Source organism: Phoca vitulina, unplaced genomic scaffold (genome assembly GCF_004348235.1).
Source record: "Phoca vitulina isolate PV1807 unplaced genomic scaffold, GSC_HSeal_1.0 scaffold3, whole genome shotgun sequence".
In the NCBI taxonomy this organism is placed as follows: domain Eukaryota; kingdom Metazoa; phylum Chordata; class Mammalia; order Carnivora; family Phocidae; genus Phoca; species Phoca vitulina.
The window spans coordinates 62,101,504-62,118,630 of NW_022589706.1; the positions used below are offsets into that span (position 1 = coordinate 62,101,504).

At 39.8% G+C, this 17,127-nt stretch overlaps 1 protein-coding gene across 5 annotated transcripts in view; it reads left to right on the forward strand.

Moving 5' to 3' along the window:
* Positions 1–12,824, forward strand: part of GPAT3 (glycerol-3-phosphate acyltransferase 3) — a 60,489-nt gene extending 47,665 nt beyond the window's left edge. For 4 of the 5 annotated variants that reach the window (XM_032400707.1, XM_032400709.1, XM_032400708.1 and 1 more), the window contains exons 8-13: positions 1,762–1,877; positions 3,246–3,301; positions 4,307–4,392; positions 6,212–6,340; positions 7,239–7,318; positions 11,545–12,100. In XM_032400707.1, coding sequence (XP_032256598.1) covers positions 1,762–1,877; positions 3,246–3,301; positions 4,307–4,392; positions 6,212–6,340; positions 7,239–7,318; positions 11,545–11,641 — 564 coding nt within the window. In that variant the 3' untranslated portion in view covers positions 11,642–12,100. Of the gene's footprint in view, positions 1–1,761; positions 1,878–3,245; positions 3,302–4,306; positions 4,393–6,211; positions 6,341–7,238; positions 7,319–11,544 lie in introns of all 5 variants that reach the window. The other variant, XM_032400705.1, reaches the window with a different exon arrangement.
* Positions 12,825–17,127: the final 4,303 nt, after the last annotated feature.

Below are 17,127 nucleotides of genomic sequence, written 5' to 3' on the forward strand. Positions count from 1 at the left end.
TACAAAAACAAATGTTGTAAAAAAAAAAAGAAAAGAAAAATCCAGGGTATTTTGCAGTTCTCCTTGAGGAGAGATGGAGGGTGTGTGGTCAAATACCATCTTTGTACATGTCTTAGATTTTTTCCCCCCTTCCTTCAGTTTGCGTTCGGTTTGCTAGTCCCATCCTTGTTGATTTATTATTAGAATGCTTCTAAATGTCAAAATTAAACAATAAAGGTCTACTCATAACAGTGTCATTTCCGCCCACGTCCGTTTTGCCCCATTCCCTCCTCCCCTTGTAGATCTCCAACTTCACTGCTTTGGATTTTTTCTCTTTTTGTAGAAATAAATATATGTATATATTTCCCTTTCTATTTTACACAAAGGGCAGCATGCTATATTTGCTCTTTGGCAGTTTGCTTCTTTCACTTAAGCAATATTGCCTGAGTGGTGAGCATAGCATGATGTATACAGATACCTGTTCAGTCACTGTGTTGTACACCTGAAACTAGGGTAATGTTGTATGTCAACTATACTCATAAAAAAAAATTAAAACCCCAACTGAAAAAAACCCCAACCCAGTAACTCTGGGAAATCACTCCTTATCAGTCGTAGAGATCAACCTTGCTCCTTTCCCAGCTGCATGGCACTCTGTTGTGTGTACATAGGATCGTTTATTCATCTGATTTCTTATGTTTAGCATTTAGATGGTCTCCAATATCTTGAAATTACAAATAATGTTACAGTTAAAACCTTGTGCATATGTATTTTCATTTCGTTGGAGGTATATCTTCAGGGTAAATTCCCAGAAGTGGAATTAATGAGTTGAAGGATAAATGTGTATGTAGTTTCGATAGATAACTGCCAAATTGCCTTCTATGGGTGTTATAATCTCCCTCATCACAAGCCATGTATAAGTGCTGTTTTCTTTCTTTCTTTCTTTCTTTCTTTCTTTCTTTCTTTCTTTCTTTTTTTTCTTTTTCTTTCTTTCTTTCAAGAGTGCCAGCAGGGCGGGGTGGGGGGTGGCTGGGCAGAGGGAGAGCGGGGAGAGAATCTTAAGCAGGCTCCACACCCAGCTTGATCTCAAGACCCTGAGATCATGACCTGAGCTGAAATCAAGAGTCGGACGCTTACCCTTCTGAGCCACCCAGCTGCCCCTGAGTGCCATTTTCCATAGGCTTGGCTTAGGGTGCATTGTTAAGCTTTTAAGTCCTTTTCAGTCTAATGAGTGAGAAATGGTATTTCAGTGTAGTTTTAACTTGCATTTATCTTATCTTGACTAAGCTGAGAGACTTCTACTTTTTAAAGCTAGAGTATAACTAGTGTAGCAACATTTTAAGCTTAAAATTCAAAGGTGCTATTAAAGAATACCTTTTGCTTACATTTGGCCATTCATGTCCTTTGATTAGACTAAGAACTTCAGTCAGTAGAAGAAAGCCAATCTTTTCTCTTGGTGGGGAATAAGAACTTGCTGGTACTTAAGGGGCGCCTGGGTGGCTCAGTCGTTAAGCGTCTGCCTTCAGCTCAGGTCATGATCTCAGGGTCCTGGGATCGAGCCCCGCATCGGGCTCCCTGCTCCGCAGGAGGCCTGCTTCTCCCTCTCCCACTCCCCCTGCTTGTGTTCCCTCTCTCGCTGTGTCTCTCTCTGTCAAATAAATAAATAAAATCTTTAAAAAAAAAAAAAAAAAAAAAGAACTTGCTGGTACTTAAAAAAAAAAAAAAAAGCTTTCTTTGCCTCGCTGTGCCTTTACATGTTTCTTTTTTTTTCTCATGGTACTTTAGGTTGGCCAGGTCCATGGTGGATTGATGGGAGTTATTCAGAGAGCTATGGTCAAGGCTTGTCCACATGTCTGGTTTGAACGCTCAGAAATGAAGGATCGACACTTGGTCACTAAGAGGTAAGCAGTTACATTACTCAGTATCCTTTGGGGTAGGATAAATTCTGATAAATCTTGACCTTCCCACCAAAGAAGACAGGGCAGTACTAAGGATTAAACCTAAAATATATGGAGCTTTATTTGTGGTTAGCTTTTTCTGCTGAATCACCTTAGCTACGTTCTTAAAAATTTTAAGTCTGTAGTCATAGTGGGAAATACGAGATTAGAAGGCCCATACGTTTGTATTGCTGTGGCTTAGGTATAGTCCAGTCACTGAGTTTTCAGAACTAAAACTTACTACCTTGAAAGTTAAATAATTGGTAACTGTTTGCTGAGTAAAGAGATGGCTGATTGTTTGCTGGATGTCTGTTATCACTTAAGTCCATCTAGAGACAGACAGAGCTAATGCTTTTTATGAAACAGAAGGAACTTCTAGGGCTTGGGATAGAGATGAGCTACCAGAAGCCTTTGTTGGGAAACAGCTTTTTGCCTGAGGCCTTTAACCGAAGGCCCTTGGGTTATTGCTTCTAGAAACATGAAGGCGAGCTATGCTTTTTTTTTTTTTAAGATTTTATTTATTTATCTGAGAGAGAGAGAGAGAGCGCGCACAGAGGGAGAGTGAGAGGGAGAATCAGACTCCCCACTGGGCAGAGAGCCCGATGCAGGGCTCCATCCCAGGACCCTGGGATCATGACCTGAGCCGAAGGCAGATGCTTAACCAACTGAGCCACCCAGGTGCCCCTGAAAAAAAAAAAAAGAGTAAAATGAAAAGTACTTGTTGAAATCTGTTTAAGGTCAGTAAAACTATTCCGCAGTTGGAGATTATTTAGCATTGGGATACTGACAGCTGTGACATCTCTATCCGAGCTACCAGCTTCTGGTGAGCAGTTGGAAATACAGGGCTGGCTGCAGGGAAGGCAGGACCTAAGCCGCGTTCTCAGCTTTATGGTGTCTGTGTCACAGGAAAGCTGAGCCCTACTCATTTAAGGAGTTTCTTTATACTTAATGGCCACGAAGCAGACTGGTCCGGCAATCAGTATTCCCATTTTTCAGATGACAAAATATAAGTACATGGAAAAGGGCACAAACCTCCTGACATGGGGGTGTCAGAGCACATGTCACATGACTACCCGCATTCTTTTTTAAGAGTAGGCAGAAAGCACTGAAGATCGCTCACTGTGAAATTAGAGAAATTGAAATAGTTCAGATGACCTTATGCTTTTTAGAAAGGGGCCAACTTGAGTTGATTTCCTTTACTTATGTCTTATTTTTTCCCTCCTTCTTGCTATACAATTATATTTGTGCTAGTAGAGTGTAAAGAAGACCAAAGAGGACTCACACGTCTACCTTTATAAAGGTAGCATTTTGATCCTTTATTTTTCTTCACAGACTAAAAGAACACATTGCTGATAAGAAAAAACTACCCATATTAATCTTTCCTGAAGGTAAGAAAGGGTGACTGCATACCAAGCCTTAGTTGATAACAACAAGCGTGAAAAGTGTATGAGGAGGGACACCTGGGTGGCTCAGTCAGTTAAGTGTCTGCCTTCGGCTCAGGTCATGATCCCAGGGTCCTGGGATCGAGTCCCGCATCGGGCTCCTTGCTCAACAGGGAGCTTGCTTCTCCCTCTGCCTGCCGCTCTCCCTGCTTGTGTGCTCTCTCTCTTTCTCTCTGACAAATAAATAAATAAAATCTTAAAAAAAAAAAAGTGTATGAGGACTTGGATTGTTCTAGAATTGGCATTCTTAGTCCAGATCTCTGCTGTCCCATAGGAATGAGCTGCCCTTTTCTGAGCTAGTAATCCCTTGCTTTCTTCTGACATTTGATGGAAGTCATGGTGTTTTGTTTTTGATTTTGTTTTTTGTTTTTGGAAGTCATCGTGCCTTTTTGATCTTAAAAGTCATTTCTGGGTAATGAACTTGGACAGGTACTGTTCATAATTTTTCAAAGGTCCTTATTTTATTTTATTTTTTAATCTTTTAAAGATTTTATTTATTTATTTGTGAGAGAGAAATGGAGATAGTGAGAGAGCACAAACAGGGAGGAGAGGGAGAAGCAGACTCCCCGCTGAGCAGGGAGCCTGATGCAGGACTTGATCCCAGGACCCTGGGATCATGACCTGAGCCGAAGGCAGACGATTAACTGACTGAGCCACCCAGGGGCCCCTCAAAGGTCCTTATTTTAAAGTATTGAAATTGTCACCTGTTATGCCGAAGTTATATCTCTAGAGCATTCAATAACAAAGTAAAAGTTTATTAAACTTGCTTAGAGCTGTTGAATTACATACTTAAGTGGGGATTGATCTATTTCACGAAATGATAGTAAACTATAATTTTTCTATGATTTGAATATTTTAGATTATTTTATATCAAAATAATTCCTTTTTAAAATTTATTTAAAAAAGACCACCTTTAAAAATATTCACCACCTCCTTTCCACCCCTCTGCAGGGACTTGCATCAATAACACTTCAGTCATGATGTTTAAAAAGGGAAGCTTTGAAATTGGAGGAACCATACATCCAGTTGCAATTAAGGTAAAATAGATGCCCCTCCCTGGCCCCCCAAAAGGGCAGTGACTAGGTAACTTTATTTTGATATAACCTCAACCTTAAATCTGTAAGAATAACAAGCACTTGTATACCTTTTCCCCTGCCCCAGCTTTATTGAAATATAAATGACATGTAAATTCAAAGTATACCATATGTTGACTTGATACCCTTACATATTGCAAAATGATTGCCACCATAGTTTTAGCAAACACCTCCATCAAATCACATAATTACTATTTCTTTTTTATGGTGAGAACATTTAAGATCTATTCTCTTAGCAACTTTCGAGTATATAATACAGTATTACGAACTATAGTCACCATGCTGTGCATTAGGTCCCCAGAACTTATTTATCTTAGAACCCAAAGTTTGTAGTCTTCGACCAGCATCTCCCCGATTCCTCCAACTTGTCCTCTCTCCTCAGCCCCTGGTAACCACACTCCTATTCTCTCTGTCAGTTCAGCTTTTTAGATTCCACATACAAATGATACTCTAGAGTACTTCTCTTTCTCTGTCTGACTTACGTGACTTAGCATAATGCTTTCAGGGTCTATCTGTGTTGTCACAAATGTCAGGATATCCTTCTTTCTCACGGCTAAATAATACTCCATATATATATGCATATATATATATATATATATATATATATATATATATATACCACATCTCCTTTATCTATTCATCTGTTGACAGGCACTTAGGTTGTTTCCAGATCTTGGTTCTTGTAAATAATACACTGCAATGAACATGGGGATGCAGATATCTCTTCAAGATCTTGTTTTCATTTCCATTGGTTATATACCCCAAAGCGGGATTGCTGGTTCATATGGTAGTTCCGTTTTTGATTTTTTGAGGACTCTCTCATATTGTTTTCCATAGTGGCTGTGTTGATTTACACCCTTACCAGGGTTCCCTTTTCTCTACATCTGTTTTTTTTGTTTTTTTGTTTTTTTTTTAGATTTTTAAGGACAGAGAGAGAGAGAGAGCACAAACAGGGAAAGCAGGAGAGGGAGAAGCAGGCTCCCTGCTGAGCAGGGAGCCCCACGTGGGGCTCGATCCCAGGACTCTGGGATTATAACCTGAGCTGAAGGCAGTTGCTTAACCGACTGAGCCAGGCGCCCCTGTTTTTTCTTTTTTCAAATCTGTTTTATATACTGGAATTCTGCATTAGATGTAATTTGAAGAAAATGATTTGCAATTTGCTGCTAAGCCAAAATGTTTAGAAACCACAACTTTAGTTAAACTTTCTCAGTTTGTAAACTGAGTCTCAGAGATGTTATGTAATTTGCCTCACAGTTGTACAGTTAGTTGGTGGAAAAATTGTGATGTCATTATATTAGAGATATTTAGCCAACATTGTATTCTGAAGACCTCTTGTGTGTAAGGTCTTCCTCAAGGCATTTGTGTACTCGTTACTCAGATTCACCAACTGTTTACATTTTGCCCTGTTTGCTTGATAGGTACCAGGGGATTGAGTGCCAGGCATTGTATTAAGTATCGAAGACAAAACAGTAATAAGCAAAACAGTTACCGTGTCTACTTTCACCCACCTTGAGTTAAGTGGGGAGACAGATCTTTCAGACTCAGGTGGAAAACCTTCATATTGCAACACTCTGGGGCTCAGGTCAGAGGAGTTAGCTGGCCTGGTTTACTTCTTTGATCATTTCTATCAAGCCAAGTAGCTTCTCTTTCTCTTGGGGTCTGATAGAGATGTTTGGCTTGTCACCTTGGAAACACTGACATGGATAAGAAAGGTCACCACTTCGTTCATAACTGGAATGTATTTTCTTTTCTTTTTTCTTAGTACAACCCTCAGTTTGGGGATGCATTTTGGAACAGTAGTAAATACAACATGGTGAGCTACCTGCTTCGCATGATGACCAGCTGGGCCATCGTCTGTGACGTGTGGTACATGCCCCCGATGACCAGAGAGGTATCTATCCATAGATAACAACTGGTCTTTGGTGCTTTATCCAGTCAGATCAAGGCGAGAAAACTTTTACCTGAAATCCTGGGTGCCTCCTTTCTTCACATTAGCTAGAGCTGGACTTCCTTTGTACCTTCTCAGCAAATGGGTCATTAAAAAAAAAAAAAAAACGGGTGCCTCGGTGGCTCAGATGGTTAAGTGTCTGCCTTTGGCTCAGGTCATGATCTCCAGGTCCTGGGATCGAGCCCCACATCGGGCTCCCTGCTCAGCAGGGAGTCTGCTTCTCCCTCTTCCTCTCCGCACTGCTCCTGCTCTCTCTCTCGTTCTGTATCTCTCTGTCTGAAATGAATAAAATAAAATGTACTTAGGTTTCTTCAAATCAGGCTATTTTATATTCAGAGACTCTTTTCCATAATAGTTTTTATAGTTGCTATTGGTTTAGTGAACCTACAGATATTATGGAATGTTAAATATTGGATAAGACTAATAAAGAGCATAATAAATATATATACATGATACGAAATTAAACAATACAGTACTTAATTTTCTTGATAGAACAAATGATATCTGCTATGATTGAGAATAGAACTGAGCTAAAATGTGACTCTTACCTTTTTTTTAAAGAGACAGAGAGAAAGAGCTCGAGGGCATGCGCATGTGGGGGAGAGGGGCAGAGGGAGAGAGGATCTTAAGCAGGTGTCATGCCCAGTGCGGAGCCTGATGTGCGGCTGGGTTCCACAACCCTGAGATCATGACCCCAGCCGACTGATCATGACCCCGACTGAGCCACCCAGGCGCCCCTGAATCTTACATTTTCAAACAAATCTAGAGACTATGATATATTTATTTTAAGAATTATTTGAAAACTCTATTCCCAGGATGTGCATAATTTTCTTTTCCCCAGGAAGGAGAAGACGCCGTCCAGTTTGCTAACAGGGTTAAGTCTGCCATTGCTGTGCAAGGAGGATTGACTGAGCTTCCCTGGTAAGACCTTTTTCAGAAGTACTATCATTTTTTTTAATTAAAAAATCACTTTTAATAATGTCATTGGTTGTGCTGGTTAGCCAGAGGTTTAACGGAAAGGGACAGTGGTTTACATGAGAGGACAATGGCTTAAAGAAGGTAGAAGTTTACCCCTCTTGCTTAAACATGGCCAGTGCAGGCTGGCGTAACAGGTCGTTCTATGATCTCCCATCCTCAGTGTGCTTCCATGACAGGGTCCAGGATGCCTACTTCAGCGCTACTCCACATCGAGAATGGCTGGCAGGAAAGAATGAAAACAGGGACACGCCCGTCTCTTTACGAGCACGGGATGGACACTTCCACCTCTGCCCATTGGCTAGACCTCAAGTTATGTGATAAGAGCTGCAAAGAAGGCTGGCGAATGCCGTCTTTGCTCTGGAAGGCCATATATCTAGCTAAAACTGAAGGTTCTTTTACTGAAGAAGAAAGTGAGAATGGATTTGGGGGTGGGGAATGGACCCTGGGAGCAAGGGTCTTGTTCATACTTAACGCTGGCTGTAACTCTATTGAAGAAAACTTAAAAACTTGGAAGGAAATAAGTAAAATATTTTCGTTATGGAAACCCTGGATTTAATTTTTTGCTTGTTTGAGGAAGGTTGCACGTAGGTGAGTGTATTAGTCTGCTCGGCCTGCCATAACAAATTACCACAGGCTGGGCGGCTTAAACAACAGAAATGTATTTTCTCACAGTTCTGAAGGCTGGAGGTCTGAGATCAGGGTACCAGCAAGGTCGGTTTCTGGTCAGAGCTCTCTCTCCCTTTCGGCTGGCAAATGGCCACCTTCTTGCCTTTGTGTGAATATAGGGAGAGAGGGAGAGAAGAGAGAGCAGGCTCACAGGTGTCTCTTCTTATAGGGGCACTAATCCTACCTTGAGGATTAGTGCCTCATCAAACCTAATTATTTCCCAAAGGTCCCATTTCCAAATACCACTATATTGGGGGGTTAGGTCTTCAATATATGAATTTGGGGGGTGGTGCATAAACATTTAGTCTGTATCAGTGAGGGTTAACTATATCTACGTTATAATGGGAGATTAATCATACTTCAAATCTTGTAAGTTTAATAAAGTCCCTCTGTTTATCTTTTTTTGGTGTTTTGAAAACACTGCATGAGAAGTTCACTGGAGGCAATTATAGTAATGCTCTAGGAGCAAGATTTGGCTGAGTCAGGCTGTCTGCCTGTTCAACCAAGAACGTGTAAACCTCCAGTGGGACTCCGGACTGCTCAGGAATCAAGCCTCTGCAATAGAGCTAACTGGATTCTCACACTCCCTTATGCAGGGGTGGGGAATGTCTCTAGACTATTTTATCCATTCATATATCTTGAGTACAACCAATTTCACCCAAGAAACTTGTTTCTGGTATCCGTTATGCTAATTAGGAAGCCACTAATTTCTATAGCGAAAACCCATTTCTAAAATTCCTTCTGTGAATTAACAAGGTTTGGGAAGTTGTTGGAAGACAAAGACAACTGAAGCCTTAGAGTGGCACCTTTGGAGGGTGGTCTTCTAATTCAGTGCCTGGCTGACCATCCCCAGAGTATGAGTCCTTGATTTAGGGCTACTTGACTGGCCCTAAAATCAGGATTAGGGTCAAAATAGGTTAAAACTAACATTTGTATCACACTACCTAAGCTGGAATATGTGAAACTAAGTTACAGACATCATAGCATCATCAAATGACAGGCTTACACAGGTCCTAGTTTATAAATGCCCTAGTGATCCAAGTTCACTCTGGATCTGGCTTCCTCTTTTTTGCTCATTGTTTTCATTTCTTTACCCTGCTTTCTCTCACCTGACTTCTCAGCCCTGCTCCTGCCCCAAAGCCATATGAAAATCTTGGAGCTTTGGATCAGTACCCTCATAAACCAAAGAAAGGAAGAAGTCCTTGAAAGATAACAGCCTACCCAAGTCAGCCACAGTACAGATCTCAATCAGATTGGCTTAAGCAAAATCTGTCAGAAATGATCCTTAGGGGGTACCTGGGTGGCTCAGTGGGTTAAACATCTGCCTTGAGCTCACGTCATGATCTCAGGATCCTGGGATGGAGTCCCATGTCGGGCTCCCTACTCAGCAGGGAGTCTGCTTCTCCCTTTCCCTCTGCCCACCGCCCCTCACCCCCACTTGTGCTCTCTCTCAAATAAATAAATAAAATCTTTAAAAAAGAAAATCTTAAAAAAAAAAGACGATCCTCAGAGTTTTTCAATTCCCTTATATCGGGCCATATGTAATTTTGTTATAAAAGATTACTTTTAATTACCTAGCCTCTTCTTTAGGAAAAAAAAAAAAAAGACTCACTGCCTTTCCAGGTGTATCTGTCATTCACACATTGGGTATGAATGAACATGTCTACATTGTTTTTTTCCTAGATTAAATGGGAACTTGATTGTATCATCTCAAACAGGCTTTTATATATGGCTGCTGGCCTCCTTAGGAACTCAGATCTGCTGCCACTGCAAAGGGGAATTGGGTAAAACTTTAAAGTCTCTAGAGGGGGCATGTCACAGTTGGAGTACTCAGAACAGTGTTAGTTTTCTGAGTGCTTAGGTGAGTTGCATCAAAATCATGTCAGGATGCTCAGGGGCAAACGTTGCTAACTTTTTTGTCAGTTTTGGCCTGGACCTTAGGAAAGAAAGAATGGCCTTTCTTCTACCTCTCCCTCCTCCACTTAGTTCTGACTCTTCAGAATTCACATAAATGCTGTGAATAGTTAAAGACAGCTCCTTTGGATAAAAGAGGCTTTTGGGGACAATTCTGGGGAGCTAACAACAATTTATAACCTTGTTTCATGGAAATTTCCTACAGCTGAGCCCCTGGAAGATGTGTGGACTGTAGTCTATTTTAAGTTGAGGACTTACTGGTGGGCTGTGTCTTGGATTTGACTCTAGAAGCCAGAACATTGCAGTGGTTCAGGCAGCCGTTTGTTTGTAGGTCAAGTTCTGTCTTCATGGCATTGAGTTCATGGGCTAACCTATGATCCATTCATCATCATCAGAGAGCACTTGGTAAACATTTGTGCTTAACTGGGTTAAAATTAAACAGGCACAGTATGAAGTAAGCAAGTTCACCATCCATGCTCTCCTAGGAATTCAAAATCAAAAACGTTAGATTAGGAGAGACATTGTGGCCCCTTATAGTCCAGTCTCCTCCCAGAGCTTCCAATTTGTTGTTTCTTTGTGTTGTCCGAAGAAGGAAAGGCATGCAGAGTCCTTATAACCCAGGCAGCTCTGTGTTTTCACCATCCTGGACAGAGTTCAAAGATTCACAGGCTCTGAATTAAGGAATGCTGCTTACATAGGCACTAACCACTGCTTAATTAAATGCAATTTATGATTTTGTTGTTTGTTTTTATTCTGAGTCTGTTTTGGAATATGGAAGATTACAAATACTTGAAATATATAGTGCTTTGAATGAAAATACAACTTGGTAGGCATAGGATTAGATTTGAATAATGATTAGCCCATTTATCTTTAAGTAATTTACTCATACATATACAGTACCCTTACCATTACTTGTGTGTATATTTTAAATGTCCCAGATGATTTTCTAGTAAGACATAGGTTGATTAGATGAAAGGAAAGAATACTTTGCTTTTCTTGGGGAAGAGGATAGGCAAACAATCCTAGTTTTAATATAAAGTCCAAATATTTGAATATAGCAATCCTAACTTCTAAAAAGGAACTGAGTGGAGATATTATTCTATATTTTATTTATTTTATTTCTTTAACTTATTATTATTATTATTTTTTTTTTTTTGAGAGAGAGAGAGAACAAGAGTGCGAGCCGGGGGGCGGGGGTAGGGGCAGAAGGAGAGAGAGAATCTCAAGCAGACTCCATTCCCAGCACAGAGCCTGACTCAGGGTTTGATCTCACGACTCTGAGATCATGACCTGAGCCGAAATCAAGAGTCGGTTGCTTAACCAACTGAGCCAGCCAGGTGCCCCTAATTTTTTTATTCTATATTTTAATCAAGCATCAGAGAGACTGTTCCTTCCCCAAAGTAATACACATGTGGTGACTGGTAGAACAGACGCTGAAATCTTGGTCTTTCTGCTTTCCAATCCCCTGTTCTTTGCCCCAGTGCTGACCAGGCAGCCACTAAGTGTCGTGGCACGACCGTGTGTTAGCAGCTAATGCTTTTAACTCATCATTGGGAGTATCTTTTATTTATTTGCCTTTTTATCCCCAGGGATGGAGGGCTGAAGAGAGCAAAGGTGAAGGACACCTTCAAGGAAGAGCAGCAGAAGAATTACAGCAAGATGATTGTGGGCAATGGATCTCTTTGAATTGGACTGAATGCTACCCTGGTGATAAAATTTGGCTTCCCAGAACCAGCCCCTAGAAATGGAATGTGTTGGGTTTTTCTGGTGAGGGAGTGGAGTATTGTTTTGTTTTACTGGTTTTGTTTTTTGTTGTTGTTAATCTCTTCTACAGGATGGAGCGTCTCTACCTCTTTATGCCAGAGGCAGAACCCACTGGGGGCCCTTTTCAGCTTTTGTTGTTGTTATAGCATTAACTTCATGAATTGTAAGGTAGTTTACTGAGTTTAAACAGATCCTGCCTTTTGTAAAATGATGATGTCATCGTTGATTGAACGAAATACTTGTGCAGGAAAAAGTGCTTCTAAAACACTTTCGGAATTCACTGTGTTTCGAACTCGTTGATATGGTAATTCTCAAAAAAATCCCCCAAGCTCTTTACATGATTAATTTTCTCACTCCTTCTCCCCTCACCTCCCCCTTCAATCACTTAAACAGAGAGATTATACATCAGTTCAAGGTTACCTCCACGGTTACCTTCTGCAAGATCGAAAAGAAAAATGGAGGACGTTCTTTAGGAGAAAGGACAGATTTGTGGCCACTTGATCTGAAAGTTGAAAACAAATGTAAATTTTTTTTTTTTTTTTTTTACTAGTGTGTTAGAAGAGAACTACTATTTGGTAAGCTGTACCAAAGAAAAGTGAGTGCAGGTTACTGTGTGTGTGCATTTATGGGTAGGCGAATTTTGAATAAACACTTTTTAGCTGGCAGCTGGTGATAAAGTTTTAAGTTTTCCTTGTTTGTACGCTAAAGATCTACATCTAGTGCCTCTCCCATCTACTGATTTGGTTTTGTGCCGAAACATATTTTCAAACAGGAGGGGCCTTTAACAACAACAAATCACATTGTCTTCAGTGGGAGTATGAATGAGCCAGGTGTGTGTGCTGCCCCTGACCCTCCACCCCTTTGAGGTTTATTTCAGAATGTTCCCAGTTTCTTAAACAGAAAAATAAGTGGTAAAATTACTTTTTGGAAACTGAGCCTTAAATTTTTTAAAGGGGAAGATAAGTGTTTCCCAACTCACACAGCATAAGCAATGTTTGATAGCAATATAATGCCATGTTAAACTCTGAGAGTGTTATATCTCTTCTGGTAACCATGTACAAAATGTGAAACTGTCTTACAGTGAATATAAATAAATTCTATATTTCTAAATGTGTGTTGCATTGTTTTCCCTCTCCTCTACCCTCTTCTGGTTTGGGGTAAGTTAAATTCTTTCTTATTATAAACAAGGATTGTTTGTTTTTCATATCAATGACATAGCTGAATTTTATTGGACTGGAACGTCTGGGAAATGAGAACATGAACAGCTAGTTTTGGTTTGTTTTTTCTTTTTTTTTTAAACCTAGTTATCTGGACTTTGACCCTGTGAACTCTGCCTTGAGCAAGTCATAGACTTCACTTAATTTGTAGGTGAACTCAGGCAACTCTCTTTTAATTGACTATAGGTTATGTCTAGCATAGCCCTATCAATTATATTCTGATGGAACCAGATGGGTTTGATCCCAAAGGAACATTTGTAAACAGATTACCCTAATAGTCAGCTATTCTTCTGTTCTTATGCTTCCCCCATTCTTTTTCCCTTTGTTCTTACCCTTTGATTCTTTACTTTGATCTTTTTTTTTTTTTAAAGATTTTGTTTTTCAGTAATTTCTACACCCAATGGGGGCCGAACCCACCACCGTGAGATCAAGAGTTGCATGCTCCACTCATTGAGGCCACCAGGGGCCCTGATTCTTCCCTTTGATCTTGACTGAAAATCAGCAAATTCAAATATGTATGTTGGGGTGACTCTTTGTCTTGTTTTTTTTCTCAGAGAGTTCTTTTTCCCTTTAACTTTTCATATTCAATATAACTTGAGTTAATAAAGCCACTTTATTAATTAGCCCAGTTCTTGGAAAAGCTGATAGGACAACTAACGGCTGTTTGTTTGGACACCAATAAGAGGTATCTTTCCAAGAGCACTGTTAAACAATAATGCTATCACAAAGTCATTAGAAAATCTAATGCTGGGGTGCCTGGGTGGCTCAGTCGTTAAGCGTCTGCCTTCTGCTCAGGTCATGATCCCAGGGTCCTGGGATCGAGCCCCGCATTGGGATCCCTGCTCCACGGGAAGCCTGCTTCTCCCTCTCGCACTCCCCCTGCTTGTGTTCCCTCTCTTGCTGTGTCTCTCTCTGTCAAATAATAAATAAAATCTTAAAAAAATAAAAAAAGAAACCTTCCTTTAAAAAAAAAAGAAAATCTAATGCTATCTCAATAAGAACTTTTGTAGGTCTTTGACTTATACAACTAGTTTTCAAGTTGTTTGGGGAATTACCATGCCTCCGCAAACATGTTCTTAGAAAGCAAATATTGCTCAGATTTAGCATATGCTCCCTAGAAATCCTGTTTTTGCATTTGTCTTCCCTAATATTATTTTACACCTACTTTAGAAATACTCTACCCAGAGTTTAGTCTTCTAAACTTCTGAGTCATCTGTAGTTATAACGGGATATCAAGGGTAGGCAGAATTTGGTAGAAAAATCACATGAGAATAAGACCTTTCATCTAACCCTTGCATAGATTCATTCATTGAGCCTCACGTTTGCCTTTTTAAATTCCAACTCTGTCCTGGTCATATTTACAGACACAGGGTTCTAGGAATGCCAAGATTTTCTGAAATATCCTGGATTGGATGAGCAACCATGGTAGGAAACAGTAAATATACTCGAAGCATGGGAAATAGTCCCGGATCTTAGTCTGGCGCAAAGAACAGTCGTGAGGGAAGTTTTCCTGGATAAGCAGACTTTCCAAGGCACATTCAGCTTTGTGTTGGTGGTTTGCCATCATCCCTTCTGTGCATATGTTGCACTTCGGGCATTCTGTTGATAACTCAAGGGTTCTTCATTTCTCGTGACTATAGATAATGTTCTGCGGTCACGAGGACTGCCTTTTGGCCAGAGTTGCTCTCAGTCTTTGTCTCTGAGATGTGGCTTTCTGCCAGGCCTGAGGAGGATGTGATAGGAGGTGGGGCAAAGCTGGCGTTTAGGATCGGTACTGAAAACTAGGGGCCCTGGTAAGGATCTTGACAAAAGCTGTGGGCTTGCTTTTGTTTATTTAACACTGGTTTCTAGTGGATCGATGCTAGTAGTATTTGATGTTGTTTTTTGGAATAATGGTTAAGATGTTGAGATTGAGAGTCACAAAGACATTTTCTAATTGTGGCTCTAGCACTCACAGGCTTTGCAGCCTTTGACACTTCTCTGATTCTCAGTTATCTTCTTTTTTATTTATTGTGAGATTATAGAATACACACAAGTGTATATAAAAGTGTGCAGGTACACTTTAAGGACAATGATAAATTGCACACTTATTTCCCAGTGTTACCCCGGATACATGTTACTCGGGCCAGTAAGTAGAATATGAATGACTGTATATCCTAGAAGGCATGAAAAGTCACAACTTGTTATTCCTGTTACTATTGATGGACAGTAGTGTTATTTTTAGCTTTGTTGTAAATGTCTCCTGGTATACACAAGAGTTTTTCTCTAGTTGGTATGTTTAGTAGGAATTAGGATTTCTCCATAGTAGAATACCAGAATGTTTAACTTTAGTGTAGAAACTTCCAAACTGTTTCCAAAAAGGTTGTACCATTTTACATGACCTATCAGCAGTGTAGGAGAGCAGCATTTATATTTAGTGTAATAACATATTTGGATTTATTTTTTATTATTTTATTTTGTACTTTTTCTTTCTTCCTTTCTTTCATTTTTTCTCCTTTCTTGTCTTCTTTTGAGCTTACTACTTTCCCTTTCCCATTTTCTCTACTTAAATTAGAGGTTAATGGTCTTATTTCTATTTGTTCTGTGGTTACCTTATAAATTTCATCTTTCATACTTATCAAAGTCTAAATTGGATCACTATCCTTACACTGCTGAACAATTCAAGAACCCTAGGACTTGAATTCCAATCATTCACCACCACCCCTCCACCAATTTATATGATATTATGAATTTTAGTTACTTACATAATCCCACAAGTTGTCATCAGCAGCAGCATGGTTATTACTTTATACAGTCAATGTTTACCCACACTTTTACCACTTTTTTTGTTATTCCTCACCTCTTAATTTTACCATCTGGGATCACAGTTTGATAATGGCTAACGCCTGTTTTTGTTTTCTGAAAGTATATTTTATACTCATTCTTGAAAGTTATTGCTGGATGTAGAAGTTTATGTTCAGATTGAGTTATTTTTCTCTGAGCACATTAAAGATCATTCTGTAGTTGGTATTGAGAAGTCAGCTACCAGCCTGATTATGATTTTTTTGAAGGTAATATTTCTTCTAGTGTATTTAAAATCATTTCTTAGTTTTTGTTATTGCACAAGTTCACTCTGTTGTATATAGGTGTGGATTTCTTGTTAATTATCTCGCTTGTGACAGTCTGGGTTCTTATCTGTGGATTGATATTTTTTATCAATTCTCAAAAGTTCTCAGATATCCCTTTAGATATTGTCTTTGTCTCAGTTTCCCACTCCTGTCTTTTTAGAAGTCTGATTAAACAAATATTAGACTTTCTTATTCTGTCCTACATGTCTCTTAAACTCTTTTTTATATTTTCCATTTCTTTGCTCTCTAGACTTTTTTTCTGGACAATCTTTAGTTGTACTATTTCACTAATGCCCTCTTCAGTTCTATCTGATCTACTGTTCTTTCATTGATTTTTTAATTTTAGTTTTTAAATTTCTTATTTCTATGAGTTATATTTGGTTCTTTTTTTTTTTTTTTTATTTGACAGAGAGATAAGAGAGAGAGCACAAGTAGGCAGAGAGGCAGGCAGAGGGAGAGGGAGAAGCAGACTCTCCACCGAGCAGGGAGCCCGACGTGGGGCTCGATCCCAGGACCCTGGGATCATGACCTGAGCCGAAGGCAGCCGCTTAACCGACTGAGCCACCCAGGTGCCCCATATTTGGTTCTTTTTCAAATGTACTTACTCTTGAATAAGTTTTGAAGTATCTTATGCTTATTGGTTTTATATTTTTTCCAATAATTTCAAAATCTTACATCTTTTGAGGGTAGGAGTCATCCCCCCCCCCCCCGCTTCTTCTCATTAATGGAGTCTTATTTCGTTTTGTGTTTAGAGATATCCCATGATGATCTGTCATTTTCTATGGATTTTTATCATCCATTAGGCCTTTAGAGCAGGAATCAGCCAACTATAGCCCATAGGCTAAGTCCCGCTCTCTGCCTGTGTTTGTAAATAACATTTTATTGTAAGCCAGCCACACCTACTTATTTATACATTGTCCGTGTTTGCTTCCGCATTATAGCTGCAACAGTGGCTGATTGGCCCACAAAGCTTAAAATATTTGCTCTCTGGTCCTTCACCCAGAATAGTTTGCCTACCCTGCTCTAGGGCATTAGAAATCTGGGACCACTTTAAACTAAATTATTGGCTGGGGAGGTTTATTGA